This window comes from Podarcis gaigeae (assembly GCF_964106915.1).
Source record: "Podarcis gaigeae genome assembly, chromosome: 5".
Classification (NCBI taxonomy): domain Eukaryota; kingdom Metazoa; phylum Chordata; class Lepidosauria; order Squamata; family Lacertidae; genus Podarcis; species Podarcis gaigeae.
The window spans coordinates 71,916,826-71,938,110 of NC_139681.1; the positions used below are offsets into that span (position 1 = coordinate 71,916,826).

Consider the following 21,285-nt stretch of genomic DNA (forward strand, 5'->3'; position numbering starts at 1 on the left):
TTCTATGCTTCTGCTATGGTTTTTTTCTTAAATATTTCTAGACTTTAAGGATGGAATAATGGCTAAAGCACAGAACCAGAAATCATGAGATAATGGCCTTTATCCAGAACTCTGTCAGAGATTACTGAAATTTTGAATTTACTTTCTTAACTACATTCATATACTACATTTGCTCCAAGTAGCTCAAGGCAGTGGACATAGGTCCTCTGCTCTCTATAGATCATCCTGCAAAACAACCCTGTGAGGTAGGTTGGGCTGAAAGCCAGTGACAGGCGCAAGGTCACTTTGTGTGACTGGTCATTGGAAATAGAGACTCATTTTCATTGTTGCCTCTGTAGCTTAAATATTTTGTAGCATACTGAAAAATCATTGTCAGTGCTATGAGCATAATGGAAGAAAATATAAACACTCTTCCTTCCTTCTATGTTAGTAGTTTTTGCAGCTGACTGGTGGCACTTTTTGGATACCAGTTTCAAAGTATCTTTTGCTCAACTACTACCATATGTGCTTCTGTTTTGTGCTGATCTTCATAATTCTTCATATTCCCCCCCCCCCAAAAAAAACCCAATACATTTATTTTTGGTGGCTACAATTCAGAAACATGAGGACTGCCTAAATCAAATTAAAAAATGGGACTGTAGGCTTAAGTCCCAACAGGATTGCAATGACGACAACAACAACAACAACAACATATTTTTCTGCCCAGTGCTTTTAGCTGAGTCAAATCAAGCCCTGACTTAGAGCCTGGTATACATTTGTGTGTTGGGTGCATGTCTACACATGTGCAACTCTAAGCATGTGTATGAATACTCATTGACTAACCCCACATTAGTTTGTTCTAATCTCATCCACCTCAACTGAATAAATTGCTCTCAGCACGTCACCCAAAAATGCATCACTGATCCCCAAAACATGTTTTTTTTTGGCTCTGTGATCTCGTACAGGTCACATGATCTCGCAGGAGCATGGCCAAAAAGACACACATTCTGGTTTTCAGTCTCAGCATATTAGAGGGTGTGTAATCTGTGAAGAGCACCCCTTTTCCTCACTATGACAGGCCTATTTTGTACAGAGCAGGGATAGTCAACCTTTTTAGACCTACCGCCCACTAATGCATCTTTCTTGATGGTAAAATTTTCTTACTGCCCACCAGTGCTTGATGGAAGGAGGATTCAGCTTGTGCCCTAGAACCCCCTACCACCCACCTAGAATCCTGAAACACCCACTAGTGGGACCAGGTTGACAACCCCTGGTATAGAGCATCAAAGCAAAATGATGATTGGTTTGTAAAACATAATTTGAACTGAACTGGATTTGCAATTCAAAACTTTAGTTTGCTCAGAGGTAACCGTAGTTTTCCCAGTTCAGTTATAACACCCGACTGTGGTTTGATACTTGATAAGAAGGAAGATTGCAAGACAAGAGTAGAAGACAATGAGAGAGAGAAGGACCACACAAAGGCAGGATTCATTCAAGTAGCATGTCTAGAGCAACCTTAGGTGTTCCTAAACTCCCCACCACCCTCCCCATGTACAGCTAATTACAAAGAAGCAAATATAATGATTTTTTTGTCATGTTGCCTAGCCTCACATAAAAGCATGAAAAGATGGTGACAGGTAATTTATTGCTCCCAGTCTCAGATACTCTTGTCTTAAACTCATTTGAAAAAACTGGACCAACGTTGACTGAACTGTGGAGTGGAAATACAAAACAGAACCATGCATTTCAGTCAGAGAGAAATCCTATTCCTCTGACAGAAGGGTTCAGTTTAATGGGCTTCTCTCACAGTTGCTGCAAAAATTGCTGGGGGTGGGAATGATTTGTAAAATTTAAGGTTTCAAATAGCCTATTTTTATTAGCATCCACTCAGTGGCGTAGCGTGGGGAGTGCAGGGGGGCCCGGCCGCACCGGGCGCAACATCTGGGGGTTAGGGTTAGGGGGCGCAAATCCACGGGTTAGGGGGCGCAAATTACTTGCCTTGCCCCGGGTGCTGACAACCCACACTACGCCACTGCATCCACTTATTGTCTTTCTGCTTGCAATAGTTGAATTTTATTTTTTTATTTTTTGGGAAAACAGTACTGCAGAACATGCACACATACTTTTAATTTAATTCTAATTTTTGCTTGCAGCATATGTGACAGGCAATCAATTAATGTCAGAGAAAACCCACATCAGTCACCCCTCCCCCCAACTTGGGCAAGCTGATTTGGACTATCATTTTTCCAGATGTAAGAAAGGTGTGCTCCTCATACAGTTGGAATGTCAGAAAAATCTAACAATCATGTTCAAGGCAGACATATTTAAACATATAAAAGCAAGTAAGATGAGCTTAATGATTACTCCAGGAAAAATCTTGGGTGGGGAGAAACTACATCAATGGAGTCGTGCAGTGCACAATAGGGAGAGAGAGAGAGAGAGAGAGAGAGAGAGAGAGAGGGAGGCAGACACAGATGCTGGAGCCTGTTATTAGAAATTCATACTTATATGCAGCAAATATCATTAAGTGACAGCTCAAACTTTACTTCTATGAGGACGAAATATATGAGATGTGACAGATATATAATAAGAAATTGTTTTAGGTGTCAAAAGCAATGAATTGCAGTGAAAGAAAAAGAAAAACAAGAAAGAATCGTCCGTGCATATTTTTGTTACCTTTAATCAAAGGCAAAATATATTGCTCAGGAATTAAAGAACTACAAAGTTCCCTTTTATTAATTGGCAGGAACAAGGAGGAGAACAGTAGATTTGTTTCAATGTAAGGTTCGTTTCAGCTTTATGAGACCATACATAAACCAGATCTGCATTGATCAAGATAGGCACTAAAGCAGAAGTTAATGCACAGATTTCCAAGTAAGTCAAAAGTGCAGGAGTGGATAAAACGCAAAGAAACTCGGAATTTGTCATAATTTTGAATTTTGTGCAAAAGAAACCTGTCTGGCTTGCCTGCCAAGGGCTCCTTCCTATCATTGGTAGGCATGGCCAAATCTGTCCATTTCAATTCCTCAGTTTCTCAACCTAAAGTTCAGTTCTCTACAGTTCTACATTGGTTTGATTTTTTTTTATATTAGAAAACAAATCTTCATGAAAATTAATCTGGATTTTAGTGCTAGTTACTCTTAATACCATTTTTTAAAAGTAATTTCCCCTACTATAATGCATTTTCCTACGTTGTTTTCACTAACACATGCATTTTTATGCACATTTTATGCACATTTTAGTGTATGCAGTTTTATACACATTACTTCACTGGAGAAGTGAAGAATTTTGCATTGCAAAACTCTGCCGCACATTATTGTTGGGATTTCACTATCTGATGGAAATTTCTTCTTCTTCTTCTTCTTCTTCTTCTTCTTCCCTAGTTTTTGGTGGCTACAGATAGACTACTTTTGAACCTTAAGTCTGTTTTTGGACTGTGAATAACAGGGCCACAAATGTAGTTATTGGTGGCCCCACCAGAAGTTGTGGCCGGTCGATGTATACAATACTGAGCTAGATGAACCAATGGTCTGACTTGCCATGAAGCAGATTCCTGTATTCCTGAAGTGGGGAAAGCATCTATGTTCTTCATGAACTGGTTGCCTTCATGCAGATTCAGCCAATCTTCTTCATCCCCTAAGGCTCAGGGTCATATGTAAATTAGGTCCTTCTCCAGCATCGTTTCAGATTTAGAACACATTAATTTAGGATACTAAGAAAGGGTGTTCTTAGTGTTCACCAATGGTGTATTAAATTTCTGACCCGTTTCCAAATTGAACTGAGAGGAATTCACCTATCCCTAGTGAACTGGTCCAGTCAAGAGCATATTCTACCTCCATCCTAACTTGTAGATGCTTTGGGAAATTAAAAATGTCCTGACCTTCTAAATTCCCACAGCAGAGTAACTGGACATGAAGTTCACTTTCCAGTTTCTTATCCAGCTGTATTTGTCAATCCTTTGAGTGACCTAAGAAGGGTTCCACGAAATATATCACATTATGCTGGAGTCTACCTGACTACTGTGGCTGAGCTCTGGACATAAATTGATATTGACATGCAAAATGCAGCAAGAGCAAGAGCATCAGAATCATCTGCAACAGATCAATGTTTTGACAAGGAGTGTGTGTGTGTGTGTGTGTGTGTGTGTGTGTGTGTGTGAAGCCACTTGTTTAAACCAACCATGTGCACATGTTCACATTGTTAGGGCCACTTTGTTTTACATCCTGATGGCTAAAACCCTATACAGTGGTACCTCGGGTTAAGTACTTAATTCGTTCCGGAGGTCCGAACTTAACCTGAAACTGTTCTTAACCTGAAGCACCACTTTAGCTAATGGGGCCTCCCGCTGCTGCCGTGCCGCAGCACTTCTCATCCTGAAGCAAAGTTCTTAACTCGAAGCACTATTTCTGGGTTAGTGGAGTCTGTAACCTGAAGCGTCTGTAACCTGAGGTACCACTGTACTTACTTACCTGGGAGTAGCCCCATGGAACTCATTGGGACTTCTGAATAGATATGTTTAGGATTGCATCGCTATCATATACATGCCTCCTCATAAGTAGGTCTTAGTGACAACAGTGGGGCTTACTCCCAGGTAAGTGGGCATAGGCGCAATAGAATTCAAACTTGCTTAGATTCAGTAATTTCCAACAGATGTCACAACTTTGCCTTTCCATGTTTTGGAATGAAACTGCTTATTTCAGACACAATCCAAATCATACTTCTCCCAAATTCCTTACTGATCATAGCCTTATTTCATGTTTTTAAAAAGCATCTATTTTTTATTTATTTCTTTAAATTTAGAATTTTAGTTTATTGTAAATATCCATTCAACAGCTCGATGATTTGCATCCATCAAGAAATAGGCTTTCTGCTTCTAGATTTAGGAATAAAGCATTTGAATATTCCATTGTGGCAATAACTATCATTTTGTTATGAATAAAGATGTTCTATAAAAAGAACTCTAGCCAGCCGTTCAAAGGGAAATTTGAATGTTAGTGAACAAGACCCTGCAGCCTTTTAGGCCTGGATGAAAAGCAGGCCTGAAAGCTGCCAATATTGATGTACAATATTTGACGCACTTGTTTTATCATATTGAAACCCGTCACAGAGAGAGAGAGGGAGGGAGGGAGGGAATGAAAGTGGTGAATATTAGTTGCTAGGGTTTCAAAGCCTTAAGAGCGATTTCCTGGTGCTTTGCATTATGTGTAATTGTGAATATACATGCCTGTGTAATATATGACCAGCTTTCAAATGCATTGATTTTGTAGAAATGAAAAAGACTGGGTAGTGCATATGAAATATTGTGGTATGTTGGGACTGCATGTGTTGGCAGTGTTATATGATAGATTCTTAGTATCCCACTGGGTGTGAGAACAAAAGCAGTTTGTTTTCTTCTGGAGCAAAAAGAAGAAGAAGGTGAAATGAATAATTATTTTCAGCATTGCCAAGTCTAGTGCTTAGCAGTCCAGAGATATTAGGGAGTGCAATCTATTTCCTGTTTCTAAACTTTAAGAGCTGGATGAGTGGATGTGATGTTAAGGCACTTAGCTGGAGTCCTGCAGACTTTATTTGGGGCTTAAATTAAACTGTACACTAGGCAGATTGGTGTGTGTGTTAAACAGTGCAGCAAAATGTGCTTGCGTGGTTCATAAAAGAGGGAGAGGGAGTTTCCTCTCAGGGGAAAATGATGGCTATGCATTTGTGTTCCATTTACCAAACCGAGAATTGGGTCCCCTGACAAAGCGCACCATGTTTGGCTGCAAAGAACATCCTCTAGGCTTTCTTTGGCTTCTAAATTGGGCATGTATGAGAGGCTGCATTATGGAATCAATAACTGTGTGCCCTGGGACAACCTGTTCAGTTGAGGCTGCTCAATATTTGGCTGTAAAAGGCAGCCATCCCAGGTTCAGAGTTTTCCTTTGAAACTAGGAAGGGTGGGTGATGAGAGTTCTTCAGAGCTATTGCAGCCAGGATTCAGATGGTCCCTTGTACAGGAAGTTTTCTATGGTGAGCTGGATATATATATATATAAAATAATAATAATAATAATAATAATAATAATAATAATAATAATAATAATTAATACTCCACCCACCCTGGCTCAGAGTGGCTAACACCGGTAAAATTACAGTAGAAACATAATGGGGGGGAACCAATTTAAAACACAGGTTAAAATGCAGCCTCATTTTAAAAGTAGCCCATAGATCAAAACCATAAGGGGAGGTAAACATAAGGGTCAGACGGAGTCCAAACCAAAGGCCAGGCGGAACAGCTCTGTCTTGCGGAAAGATGTCAAGTCCCACAGGGCCCTGGTCTCTTGTGACAGAGTGTTCCACCAAGTCTAGTCCGGTACTGAAAAGAGACCAAACTAACCACCTTAAGGCTCCAAAGCGTTGTTATTTGTGGACCTTAAGGTCCTCTGCGGGGCATACCAGGAGAGGCGGTCCCGTAGGTATGAGGGTCCTAGGCCGCATAGGGCTTTAAAGGTCAAAACCAGCACCTTAAACCTGACCCTTTACTCCACCTGGAGCCAGTGCAGTTGGTAAAGCACTGGATGAATGTGCTCCTGTGGCAAAGACCCTGTAAGGAGCCTCACCACGGCATTCTAGAAGTTCCTGTGGTATAATAGTCACTCTGCTGTTCGATAAATTGCATGGCTAGGCAGCCAGGGTCACACAATATAAGGGAGATTCATTACAGACAAATGTCTTTTGTAGCCAGAGTTTGGAGTACATGCAAGTGGTCCAAAGGAGCTAAAAAAGGCATCTAATAGGCTTTGGCAGCTTGGAGCAGGGCTGGCCCTACCATTAGGCAGAGGGGCAATGTTTCCAAAAACTAGCCTGTTGCTCTTAGGTCCTATGAGGGTACTTCCCCATGGAAAATGTTAAAGTAACTGCCAGGTAGGTGTGTAACTAAGTAGTCTGAGCCAGATAATAATATGGGATTTTATCAAGCTATCTGAGGAGTGTTTTTACGAGCCTCTGAATTTTGGCTCTGAAACCCATTCAGGAGAACTTTGCCAACGTATGTTGTTATTGTTTCTATACCACTTTATATTTTTAAGAAAAAGATCTCAAAGCGGTTTACAGCTACATTAAAACATCAAATGAAACAATGCAGAATGAAACATTACAGAAGAAAGGCAAATATGAAGTATGCAATCAAAGCAACTTTCAATTAACAAGAAACTAAATTATTACCGTAAGATTTTTTTAAAAAAGGATTACAAAGGAGGTCAAATACAGAAGGCACATTTAATGCAGCAAAGTTAAAAGAATTATCTTAACATTTCAAAAAAAAAATACTTAAGGATGTCAAATATAAAATGTATATTTAAAACAGCACAATTAGCAAGAGAATATATTATCTTAAGCATAGAACATATCTGTTGCTGTTGCTGCCAATCCTGCCAATTGTGGTTCATGGCAGGCGTTGGCTGTGGAAGCTCAGGCTCAATGACTTGGGTCTGCACTAAGAGACAACCAAGGTCTCTGGCCTCTTCAACAGATTTTGTAGCTAGAGTCAGACAGGGCCCTGCTCTTCTAGACCATATTGGAAAAGTCCTGCAAGGCAGGAGCAAGTCTTCCAGGTCTCACAGTCAAGATGGTATCTAGTCTCTGCCTAATAAATCTTGTTGGTGGGGCATAGCAGATAAACCAAGATTTGTTGTTGTTTAGTCGTTTAGTCGTGTCCAACTCTTCGTGACCCCATGAACCAGAACACGCCAGGCACTTCTGTCTTCCACTGCCTCCCGCAGTTTGGTCAAACTCATGCTGGTAGCTTTGAGAACACTATCCAACCATCTCATCCTCTGTCCTCCCCTTCTCCTTGTGCCCTCCATCTTTCCCAGCATCAGGGTCTTTTCCAGGGAGTCTTCTCTTCTCATGAGGTGGCCAAAGTATTGGAGCCTCAGCTTCAGGATCTGTCCTTCCAGTGAGCACTCAGGGCTGATTTCCTTCAGAATGGAGAGGTTTGATCTTCTTGCAGTCCATGGGACTCTCAAGAGTCTCCTCCAGCACCAGAATTCAAAAGCATCAATTCTTCGGCGATCAGCCTTCTTTATGGTCCAGCTCTCACTTCCATACATCACTAATGGGAAAACCATAGCTTTTACTATACGGACCTTTGTTGGCAAAGTGATGTCTCTACTTTTTAAGATAAACCTATATATATATATATATATATATATATATATATATATATATATAAACACGAGTCTCCATTGACCCAACAGTGATGGGTAAGCAAATGCAAGCCCCCCAAAGTCAATCAGAAAAAGAAAGGCCAAAATAATCTTTCTTCCCTGCTCCCACAACCAGCTGGGCAACTAGCTGTCAATTCTGAAAGAGTCTGGGCTGCCCAGGGAGAGACATGGCACTTTACAAAGATCTGGCGATGCTGTGTCATTGCCTAGGTCACAATGTCAGCCCACCACCTCTGCCTTCAACTCCATTCCTTTAAGGATTGGATGAGGGGGAAAGTGTTTCTTTCCATCACATTTCAGTAAGCACAGGAGCGGGATTGACAGGGAAAAGTGATGCTGAGCAAAATCACCACCAACCCAACACCTATTCATAGATGCTGAAGTGAACAGTACTGTATGTCTCTGGAAGCAGAGACCTATCCCATTGCTTGTGTTTGCCTGATGAAAGATCTGGGCCAATTTGCAACAGTTATATTTTACAGTAGTGGCTTATGTGCAGCTGTCAGAATGTAGGGCATCTTTATTTTCTTCTTCCCCCTTCCTTTATTAGACTTCTTCATGGACTGTGGAAATCTTGTTTGAGTGGATAAAAATAGTGCAGCTTCAATTTTTAGGCAAGTTCCGATTTACAAATCCAATTTATGCTAATCTTGAAAGCACTTTTCAGAAATAAAGAAAAGAGTCTCTCTCACTCACTCACTCACTCACTCACTCACACACACACACAAACAAACAAACTCTATAATTTATTCTATTTATTCTTAAGGGAAGCAGAAATTTCAAAGGCACTCTAGTCCTTTATCTCAGAGAATTAGACACAAGTAGGGAGGGGATGTGGTAATTAGATGGCATATGCAGCCACAAGAGGCAAAAAAAAAATCTACAATGAATAAACAGGACCCAATCCACCAACAGCTTCCTTCTCCTTGTACTGCTGTCAATGGGGCTTGCGCAGGAGAACTTTCTACTGGATTGTGCCCTGCATTTTCCGAAGTGTGAATGTGTTATTTGGTGTGGAGGAAAAACAACCACCTGCTGCTTATTTTCTTTCTTTTGCTAGAAAATGCTTTGTGCATTAGGTAAGCAAAAGCAAATGAATTTTTTAAAATGACTATTTGCAAGGAACCATCACTTGCTTCTATAGGCATTAGTTATAGGCAGTGGCGTAGCGTGGGGGGTGCAGGGGGGGCCGGCCGCACCGGGCGCAACATCTGGAGGTTAGGGAAATCCACGGGTTAGGGGGCGCAAATCCACGGGTTAGGGGGTGCAAATCCATGGGTTAGGGGGCGCAAATTACTGGCCTTGCCCCGGGTGCTGATAGCCCACGCTACGCCACTGGTTATAGGCATCTCCACTTTTAATGATTTGGAGCTTACTTGTTTTAAAGTGAACATGAGTCCCTGCGGTGGTGCGGAAGCAAAGGCCATTCTAGGATACACTGTTAAGAAAATCATTTCCAAGATCTGGAGAGTATTAGTCCCACTCTGCTCAGCACAGATGAGAACCTCTTCTACTGCACTGTGTTTATGCCAAACAAATGATGCAAGTTGAGAAGCGTGGAGGAGAGAGAGATAAATATGATACATTTTAGAAGACAAGACAAGAACAGATAGGGCAAAGATCTGGGGGTTGTACCCAGTATTCATCATATACGCTAAAATTAATGAACACAACTTAAACCCATTAATTTCCATAGTCCCACCATAAGAAGTTGAACTGTCCAGTTATCCCTACTCTCCATTTCCTATTCTTTAACCAGTTACTGATCTGTAAGAGGACCTGCCCTCTTATTCCAGGACTGCTAAATTTACTTGGGAACCTCTCACCTCTGGTGAGGACCTATCATTTTTTAAAAAAACAACAACAACAACCCTCAAGTATGGAATGTCTGCTGGCTTATTGACATGTTTATTTACTCTCTCAAAGAACTCTTAATGTATGTCTGCAGAATCTGTGCTGATTCTTCTTAAGCAAGGCATCTTTTTATATGCCGTATATCTTGATCTTTTTAATAGTCTCCATTGTGAATTGAGCATGGAACAGTAAAATTTTAACCATCAAGATATAAGATTGCCAGCATAAACTTTAGGAAGAAGCTCCTAAAGAATGCCATAACCCAGCAAGAAAGTAGCAAATTCTTTCAAGGATGGTTGGATAACAGGTTGAATTTGAGTAGCATTTGTTGGCAATATTCCAGCAATAGAATTTTATGGAGCACTGATGGACTAGATAAGATTGTTTCCTTGAACTATTTTATTTTAAAGTGCTGATTTATTTCTCAAACTACAACAAATAACAATATAACAGTGTGTTCAGGGCAATCTTATCATTTGTCCAAATACAATATGAGTTACCGTTGAAACCTGCCAATGTTTACTTGAGTCCCAAAACAAACATGCAGAGGTTTACCATAGCTCTAGTGTTGAACAGATGATTTTTATCATTAAGCATCTTCGGGTGGTCTAATTCTTTGGGTTTATGTGGGCTCAGTTCACATCTGTTTTCACAACTCAGCTTTCACCATAGCTATAAAGAGCTAACCATAGCTGAGACATCTCGTATAGTTGCAACCAGGGGTGCCAACTTGCCCCTCACATTGAGGGGGCATGGCCATGTGACATGTCATGTGGGGCATGCAGAGGGCAATCTCTGGGCTTGCTCATCCCTGCTGCCACCCAGCTCCTGGGATGAGCGTGGGCAATCTTTGCTTCACTTGACATAGCCACAGTTCAGCTTCTAGTCTGCTGGGCTGCTGCTGGAACGAGTGAAGCAAAGATCTCCCGTGTTTGTCCCAGCCGTTGTCTGGCCCCTGGGCTGCTGGGCAGAGGCTGGGATGCACCAGTGGCAGAGGAAAGGGGTGGGGGTTGAGGTCCACTCCGGGTGTCATCACTGAGAGAGAGTGGCAAAATGAGTTGTTGTTTTCTATGGGCTCACAAAACATTTTAGGAGTGACATGGTGGCTTAGGCACCTACAGGTTCCGCGCTGCCTGAAATGGCAGCATGAGACTTGCGTCTGCCTACTGCCTCTCCCCCAGCCACTCAACAGCTGAAGGGGAGGCAGCAGAGAGGCTCCAAGCTTCGGAGAGGCTTGTCCCACCCCCATGGGCAGTTCACCATGCCCCCATGGGAAGCTCACCCTGCCCCCGGCTACAGGACATGCCCCCACACCAGGCACCCGAGGGGCTAGCCACGCTGCTGGGGTGTGCAGTGGGCACCTGGTAGTGGTGGTCGTGTGGCCGCCTGAATATTGGGATGTGCTTCCCCCTGCCCAAAAATATTGGGCAAGCTGAAGCCCCTTCCATCTTCTACAACCAGCACCTCTGGTTGCAACATCTTACAATAAAGGTTGTTAACAGTACAGTATAGAAAATTTGAAGGCAGTAACTTTCTGCCTCCGAATGGGTGAGTGGCTCCCAATGTCAATTCACAATTGAGCCATTGAGGATGAAATATGGCTGCAATTCACTGAGACATTTTTTTTTATTTTTTTTTTTACATCCTGAAATTATATTGCATCAATCTTTGTAGTAGATTTTTAACATGGTGAATGCCCCAGCTTGAGTTACGTTCACAACTCGCCAAGACCCAATTCATCCATTTTTCTAACTTTTTGGAACATAAAATGAACCACCACACACTCCTGCATGCATTATTCAGCCAGTGTATTAGCACATCTGTGCGGGAACTGGAGCGACTTGCAGGAGTCATTCCATGCCTTGAAAAGATCTTGTTCAAAACCAGTTAAAAATTGTGCAGCTCTACTTTGAAGTGTAAAGCAACTTGAAGGATCAAGAAGCATGTAAGTATGAATGAATTAGTTCCTGCGCAACAATGAAATATGCTTCTGCACGTGATGGATCATGGATCAAAATATCCAGAAGGTATCCACTAGCTAGATAGGAAATTGGTGTCGCTAATGAAATGTATGTGGCACTTAAATATCAGGCATGGGTTCACAGAAGGAGAAAATAAATTTTAGACAAAAGGACATGAAACACAGAATGATGGTAAAGCCTGAGGCAAGAAACCATCATATTACAGATCTGAATTAATAAGAAAAAGCTCCAGGGCAGTGTAGAAGGTAGAAACTGGTGGTCAGTTTAGAAAACAAATTGGGTCTGTAACATTCTGGTTTCATGGTACTATCATATCCTGCATCAGTTCTTTAACATTTAAAGAAAGGAAATTTCCAAGACATCTTAAAATTTCAGAAGGGTGAAAATTGCATAATCGTATCACGTTCGGTTTACAGCTGCCTAATGAGGTTTCTGTCAAAATTTAGCAATGCCATAATACAGAAAAAGGGTGAATAAAATAATGAAACACTTAGGCTCAAAGAAGAGAAAAGGGAAAATTCCCAAACTACCCTCCACATTCGCAAACAGTATTTAGATATATTGTTAAGTGGGGTGGTGGTGTGCGTGTTAGTCTGGGTATTATGGTGTGTGACAGAATATGGCATTGAGGTGATTGGCATTCTAATTTAGCCTCCCCCCCCCACACACTCCGCTTAAACTGAGCTTTGTCCTGCTAATGTACCTGGAGTTGGCATGAGTCCCCTGGTAGTATCAGTTTTTAAACAACAGAAACAACAACAACAACAAAAATTGCACTTACAAGGCACTTTCCCCCTGCAAAAAAAGTAACTGACAGGTAGTGCATAACTGAAAGCCGATGTAACACTGAAACAGATTTAAAACTGAAAATACATTCATATTTAAATGCAAAAAGCATATTTATATATTTTTTTATAATATTTATTAAGGGTTTTTTTGTTACAACACACAAAACAAAACATACAAAAATATCACATTTTATAACATATTTTCTTATCCTCTTTGGACTTCCTCACATCTCCCGCTCCTGCGTTCCAAATTTATAAAAATTAATCCAGCAAATTTATCACCTTGTCCCCACCTTACAATCTAATTTTCCAATGTTATATCTTAAATTTTAGATATATTCATTTCACTCTATTAAAACATTAAGCTTAACCTAATAGTTATCTAAAAAATTGATTTTTTCGTAAATTTAACTTATCTTCATAATTCACTTCATCTGTTCCGATGGTGCCAAATTGTTTATGATCAAGCATCCTGCTTAACATTCATACAATTTACAATATTTTTGCAAATAAATCTTAAATTTTTTCCAGTCTTCTTCCACCGTCTCCTCTCCCAGGTCTCGGATTCTGCCCGTCATCTCGGCCAATTCCATATAGTCTATCAGTTGCATCTGCCATTCTTCCAGTGTGGGTATATCTTGAGTGCAAAAAGCATATTTATAAAGGCACTAAAGAAGGCCATGAATATCAAAACCCTCCAAATAAAGGCCAAAGGCCTGGCAGAAAAGAAATTGTTTTTGCCCGGCAAATGGAATACTGATGGCATTGGTCGTGCTCTCCTGTCCCATAACCAAGGAGCCACCACTGAAAAGTCCCATTCTTGTGTTGTCCCACTCTGCACCTCCCTCAGAAGGGTCACACAGAACCTCAGATGATCAATGTAGGATCCGGGTTGGGTCGTGTGGGAAGTGGCAACCATGAGATATTTCGGTCCTAAGCCACTTAAGGCTTCGTAGGTCAGATGTGGAAAGTTCCTTGTTGCTAGGGGGACCACTCTCAGCTATATAGTTCTGATATCAGGGCCAGTCAAAACCAAAAGACCACCTGGGGTTCCCAGATGGTATTGGGCTACAACTTCCAGCCAGCTGTCAATGGTCATGGATGCCGGGAGTTATAGAAGAAGAGTTTGGATTTGATACCCCACTTTATAACTACCCTAAGTAGTCTCAAGGGACACGGGTGGCACTGTGGGTTAAACCACAGAGCTTAGGACATGCCGATCAGAAGGTCAGCGGTTTGAATCCCCATGATGGGGTGAGCTCCTGTTGCTCGGTCCCTGCTCCTGCCAACCTAGCAGTTTGAAAGCACATCAAAGTGCAAGTAGATAAATAGGTACCGCTCAGGTGGGAAGGTAAATGGCGTTTCCATGCGCTGCTCTGGTTCACCAGAAGCAGCTTAATCATGCTGGCCACATGACCCGGAAGCTGTACGCCAGCTCCCTCGGCCAATAAAGCGAGATGAGTTCTGCAACCCCAGAGTCGGTCACTACTGGACTAATGGTCAGGGGTTCCTTTACCTTTTTAAGGAGTCTCAAAGTGGCTAACATTCTCCTTTCCCTTCCTCCCCCACAACAAACACTCTGTGAGGTGAGTGAAGCTGAGAGACCATCTGGGGATCCATGATTGAATACCTTTGTAGCATGGGTAGTTCAATCCAATAAGTTATTTAGGATGGCAGAATTCCAGCAGCGCCAAACATAGGTTGGAATCCAGCATTAGTCATATGCAGAGTTTACTCAGCCTAAACACATCAGTTTCACTAGGTCTACTCTGATTATTACTAATGTTGAATATCACACTAATCAGGTGTCAGCAAACTTTTTCAGCAGGAGGACGGTCCACTGTCCCTCAGACCTTGTGTGGGGCCAGATTATATTTTTTTTGTGGGGGGAAGAATGAATTCCTATGCCCCACAAATAAAAGCACACATTCTACTCATGTAAAAACACCAGGCAGGCCCCACAAATAACCCAGAGATGCATTTTAAATAAAAGGACACATTCTACTCATGTAAAAACACGCTGATTCCCAGACTGTCCGCGGGTCCAATTGAGAAGGCGATTGGGCCAGATCCAGCCCCCGGGCCTTAGTTTGCCTACCCATGGCCTAATTCATCAAACCATAATGCTTATCATCATGAAGATATAAGAATGCAACACCTCAAAGCATGTGTTCAATAGTAACGTTCAGTAAGATTACTCTGGGGTAAGTGGTCTGAAAACTGTCCTCTTACTTTTCTTTCCTGACAAATGTTTTTCCTCACCTCCTTTTTTTAAAGTAACCTTTCCCATGCTATACTTCAGCTGATCATTTTTCCTTGTCATAAAAGCAGTTTGAACCTGACCAAGCCCAAATGAAAAGCTCTCAGGGGAATAATCCAAATATGCATTTCCATATATATTAATAAGCCACGCCACATTTTTTTTTTTTTTTGGCAACTCGTATAATATAATTTTGAAATGAGCTCGAGCTTATCATCTGAACAGTAAGAGCACAGTCTCCTTTCTGTCAAAAGTAATGGAATGAGATCATCAACGCAATCATTTCTACTCGCTGTCTTCATTTTCCTTTACAGGAAAGTGCCACATAAATCTCACTTTCCTCCTCTTGCTACAAAGCAGGCTCTGGCCAGTCAGCCCTGCTATTTACAATCTGGAAGATCAAATGAACTCTTTACATCACTGGGCAGGGCAAAGCGAAGGCTGTGACAAAAAAGCAAAGCACAGGGAACTTTGGGGGGCTCGTGTTTGACTTTTGGTGATAATCTGTAGGTAATAGTGTGGGATTTACTAGATGCCAGATAAAAATAGAAGCAGTAAAAATTTAGTGAGGTGCAATATATCCAAATCCATTTTAAATAAACCCTGAGATTTTGATTATTCCTGTGATTTTTTTAAATATAAAACAGTTTTGAATATTGAATTTTAAATTGTTTTAACCTGCCCTGGGACCTGCTGGTGAAGGGCAGGTAATAAATTAAATAATAATAATAATAATAATAATAATAATAATTTTTTCACTAGCCCTACATCAATGCACCAAATCAATGTGCCATATGCAGAGAGCAGATGCAACTGTGCAGAATGTAGACATTCAAAAAGCGTGTTCTCCCTAACAGAGAGCACGTGTTGCGGTTGGGAAACAGGCCGCCCTGCCATGACTAGGCAAATTGATCAGCAACCCTAGCCTTTAAGGGGTTAATTGGGTTGCTGGGGAATTTTGATTGTTACCAATTCGGAGGAGGGGTCAGAAGCTTTAAATAGAGGGGCCAGACGTGGGGACTTCCTCTTGGCCGTTTTGCATCGGATCACCCGCCCACCCTCCCTTTAATAGGGTGGTTTATTTAATTTTTGATCGCTTGACCTTGCTATGCCTGTCATGGGGTCGTTCGCCTTGGAGCGGGGGCCTGGTAGGAATTTTGCCATCTGGCTGAATGGCTGGTGCCATTTGGTTTTTGCCTACTACGTAGCAAATCGTCACAACTTGTAAGGTTGGCGGCTAGGCATTGGTTAATTGGTGCTTGGAGGGGTAAGTGCCTATCCCTCCAAATGATGCGGAAAGGGAATTCCGTTAAAGGAATCCAGGGGCTTGCCATTCTTTTCGTCCTTGTCCGTGGAGCCGGACGTGAGGGTGAGAAGTGAGGGTCTGTTTCCCAGCTTCGCTTTCTCACCCAATACTTGTTTCCCACGCTGGCTTCCGGTGGAGTCCGGAAGGGCCAGCTCTGTCCTTGAGGGCCAGGACAGATAGTCATAACCAATGCCTAAGCAACCACTCACAATTTTTTGTATTTTGAATAAAGTTGTGGCCAAAATTATGCCAAAAACCTTAAACAAAAATTGATGTGTGAAGTGTGAAATTATTTGGGGGGTGGCACTGTGGAACTCAACACGCAATCAGTTTTATGTCCCTTAATTGCAACAGTCTCAAAACACCTGAGTTTCAAATAGATTAGCTGAAATCCTACAGAGTAGAACATCTTCCCGTGTAGAACATCCTCTATATATTTCAATGGCACTCCTTTTTTTTTAAAAAAAAAAAGTGACATAAATAGCTTTTTTTGCTATATAGAAGTTTGGGACCACACTTTATTTGCAGAACAATTTTTAGAAAGATTAACTGAGGCATAATTAATCTTCAAATTAGTCATAGATTATTTTTTTTTAAGTTTCAGACTGTAAAGGAGCATTTAATGAATGCTGCTTTTGATCTTTTTGGGATTGACATCCCTGGGGAAGTGGCACCAACTATGATCTAGAAATGGTTTGGTGTAATAAACATGTACTGGTTTGTGTATTTGGACACTAGTGCTCTCTAGTGATGGCAGTTTGTCATATTCGAGAGAACTAGATCTCTTTTTAATTCATTAACTAAGGCTGCATGCACACAGAATTTTATTTTCAAATCGATGGAGGCTGAGTACTTGTACATACAGTCAAGATCTAATGCATATTTTGCATGCCCCTGAAAAGCACTTTTTGAGAAACTGGTTTCATTCGGAAAATAAAAGCTCATTGTAGATTGATTCTGCATTACACCACAATGTCCATTTGAACACAGATTTAAGCAGTCCCAGAACTTTCCTGATAATGTTGTGGGCGGGGATTACAGCAAGATCACAATCACCACATCCTTCTTCATTTGTCTGGGGCATGTTTAGGGAGGGAAAGGCAGGATAACCTCATCAGAAAGTGTGGGATCCAAACAGGGCTGTTGTAAGCATATGCGGTGCTGGGGTGCAAAGATCCGCCTGGCAACACCCCCCCCCCAGGTTGCCCAGTCCCAGGCACGCAGTGGGGCGGAGCCGTCCAGCCGCCTCAGCATCTCGCTGCCTTAGCCACCCCCAGACTTGTGACACAGAGCTACCTGCAGCAGAAGAGCCCACTGCAGCGCTCTGACCAACAGGTGGGCTCAACTCTCAGGCCCCAGACTCTTGGCCTGGCGCTCCTGAGAGCCTGACACCCGGGTGCCCCACACCCCTAGTGCCTATGGGTAAGACGGCCCTGGATCCAAATGCATCTAGAATCAGTCTAGAATTCAGTGGTTCTCAAATGGTGTGGCGCACACTGGTGTGGCAGGAGACATTGGCAAGTGTGGCAGCAAAATTCAAGCACAATCAATATTATATTTTAGGAATGATCCATGTTCTTATGTAGCTGCATTGTTTTATGATTTCTGAATGTCCATGAACATATCATCAATTCGTGGGGTTCTACGTTAGAAACCCAGCACTGTTCGGACTTCTATTTTCTCTTTTCTTTCCAATGTATTTCTTATCAATAAAACAAATTGGTGTGGTGAGAGCAAATTTTTATTGTGAGTAAAGCTGGAAAATCTACCGTATTTCATGGGTGTTTAGGCCGGGTGGGTGCATGGGCAATGGGCAATAACAAAATAAATCTGAATCTATGCCATGTGTAAGAACTTTGTATTTTAACTAAAGTATAACTAGTTGCAGTGTGTGTGTGTGTGTGTGTGTGTGTGTGTTATAGGGTTGTATTCAAATAAGTTCAAAGCATTTTCTGTAATTAAGGGGTAAATTGCTTAACAGCAGAATTATTATTATTATTTTGTTAGGCATCCAAATGGCTTTATCAGCTTCATATATATGCATGTGTGTTTTACTTTCCTTACAGCTTAGGAGGTGAAGTGGTGAGAGGAAATGAAGGAAGCTACATTGGCAAGCATTTCCGCATGGGATTTATGACAATGCCCGCCCCTCAGGACAGACTGCCTCATCCTTGTTCGAGTGGCTTTTCCGTGAGATCCCAGTCGCTTCATTCTGTTGGAGGTACCGATGATGAAAGCAGTAGCTGCTCCCGAAAACAACCCCCACCGAAACCGAAACGAGATCCCAATACCAAACTAAGCACATCCTCTGAAACTGTAAATGCTGGAACAAGTAAGGGTGGAAAGCTACCAGACCGAACTGAAGGTAAATGCTTAGCTTCTGTTTACTTTTGAAGGTACTATTAAATAGTCACTTGTTAATAGTGTATTCCTCAAACTCTGAGGAGGTTCTGCACTAGGGTGTTTGTATTCCTCATCCATTCCCAGCCAAAGCTAAATTCTCCTGTTATAACTGAACATTAAGTTTAAATTTCTGAATGTAAAACAGGTTTCTAAATGCAAATCTGAGTTTGCACTTAGTTCAGTACTCATTGACTTTACTGACAGTGATTAAGAACTATCCTAAAATAAACACACAGAATAAATAAATTGAAATATTACTTCCGTTTTCTAATTGTGTAAATGGCTTATGCTTGCATCGCTTTGCTAACACCAAACTCTGTTCCAAATGGCTTCTGGGGTATCTTGATAGGAGATGTATATTGTATAAATACCCAGTATACCTGAAGGAGCATCTTCACCCCAATCGTTCAGCCCAGACACTGAGGTCCAGCTCCAAGGGCCTTCTGCCGGTTCCCTCCCTGTGAGAAGTGAAGCTACAGGGAACCAGGCAGAGGGCCTTCTCAGTAGTGGCGCCCGCCCTGTGGAACGCCCTCCCATCAGATGTCAAGGAAATAAACAACTATTTGACTTTTAGAAGACATCTGAAGGCAGCCCTATTTAGGGAAGTTTTTAATGTTTGATGATGTTCTATTGTGTTTTTAATATTCTGTTGGGAGCCGCCCAGTATGGATGGGGAAACCCAGCCAGATGAGCGGGGTATAAATAATAATAATGTATTATTATTATTATTATTATTATTATTATTATTATTATTATTTATTCATAGTCGGTGGAGCAGGCTCCACTCATTGGCTGCCCATGATTCAGCAGTTTAACTTTTGTTTTGGTGAGCTATCCTGCCTTGCAATGCAGCTGGGCAGGAAATTTTAGAAGGTTGGCCACTGGGATGTGACTCCTTGCACCTTGTGAATGGAGTGCTATCTGTGAGGGGTTGCAACAGCCACCCAGCAAGAGTAGGGTATGGTGCCATTATGAACTAAGGTATGGAGACTACTGGTTCAAAAATCCCTCATCATCATGTAGTGTTAGTGGGTCACTTTGGGCCCATCACTATCTGTCAACCTAGCCTACCACAGGGGGCTGTTAGGATAAAATGTGAAGGGCTACTTGGAGGAAGTGCAAGGTGATATAGGAAAAGATAAGGACCATTTGCATTCAAAACAGTAGAAAAAAAATGATTTGTGCTTACTGGATTCTGATCCAATAGATGCCGTTGTGTCTTTCACTTGGAACAGATAAAGACCCATGTAGGCTTTTAACAATGCTTCCACATGTACACTATTTTTGTTATGGCACAATTGGCCAGTCACATCTCCTCCTCTGGGCAGCTCATCAACATGGATGGGATTTGAACAAGAGCACAACTCTCGATCAACTGCGTTTTGTTTCAATGGGGCTTAGGCTGAACATTTTCTTGGCAATTTTTACTCTTTGTGCAATCTCAAGTGAGCTCCCTGCGTGGAAAAGGTACCTCTTGCTGCTCTATAATTCTCTCTCAGACAAAAGTGTTTCTCCTGCACTATAATCTCTCAAAGTGGTTGACTTATTGAGGGCATTTACCTTTTAGGAGAGGCAATTACTATACCAGTAATTGCTGCCACTACCCCCCACACACCAAAGCAACACCATTTCCTATCAAATCACTGCTACAAACCCATCCAGGATGCCAAACACCCATAGTGCACTCTTGCCACAGCAGAAAAATATGAGTTAGATCAGAAAAGAGTTGAAGCTGTCAGGTTTTTCTTTGGGGGGGGGGGGTGTTCCCATCCTGCTTATGACCAACTAGTGTTTGAAGGACTTAAGATTTAGTAGAACCCAATATTCTTCTTGCTCATCAGCAGTTTATTTCCTAGCAATAGGCATAGTGGAAGTTGGGTTGTGTCAGATTTTCATTCAGCTATGTGATATCATCACAAATGCAAACTAGAATAAGGACAGTACTCTGAACTGGCTAATATTTTAACCTTGTTTCACAGCTGCCATTCCCATCTTTATAATAGAAATAGGGTACTGCATTTTGCAGACAGCCCATATTTTTGGCCCTGATTATTTTTGTTGAGTTTCCACTTCATTATACCTGCTATTGATCATTAAAGAAAAAAATTCAGTTGTTTTCTGAGGTGCCAGAATAAGTAAAGGAAGCACTTGACTCTGATTAAGCAAATGCCTTACATTTATTTGTGCTGCTAACTAAGAACATTGTGGAATTTAGTGCGTTTTGATCTACATATCAATAGCAAGTTGAATACTAGATCCTGGAGTCATCATTGAAGAAACAACTTCAGGCATGTTAGAGGTTTCATTCAGGATTTCAACAGCACACATTGCAATCACAGAGATTGTACTTTCTGTTACATATCATTGTCTTTTATCCATTTTGTATTTTGATTTCCTTAAAAGCCAACATTTAACACAAACACTTCATACTGCATTAACTGAAGCTGTACAGGAATCACATCCTTTGAGACCTATAGACACATTAACATTCAAGGAAGTCGCAAACACTG

General features: G+C 41.6%; 1 protein-coding gene across 5 annotated transcripts in view; it reads left to right on the forward strand.

The window, feature by feature from the left end:
• NYAP2 (neuronal tyrosine-phosphorylated phosphoinositide-3-kinase adaptor 2) overlaps positions 1-21,285 on the forward strand; it is a 153,400-nt gene that overhangs the window by 62,717 nt on the left and 69,398 nt on the right. For all 5 annotated transcript variants that reach the window (XM_083742091.1, XM_083742094.1, XM_083742093.1 and 2 more), the window contains exon 3: positions 18,439-18,737. In XM_083742091.1, the coding sequence (XP_083598217.1) occupies positions 18,439-18,737 (299 nt within the window). The remainder of the gene's footprint in view (positions 1-18,438; positions 18,738-21,285) is intronic.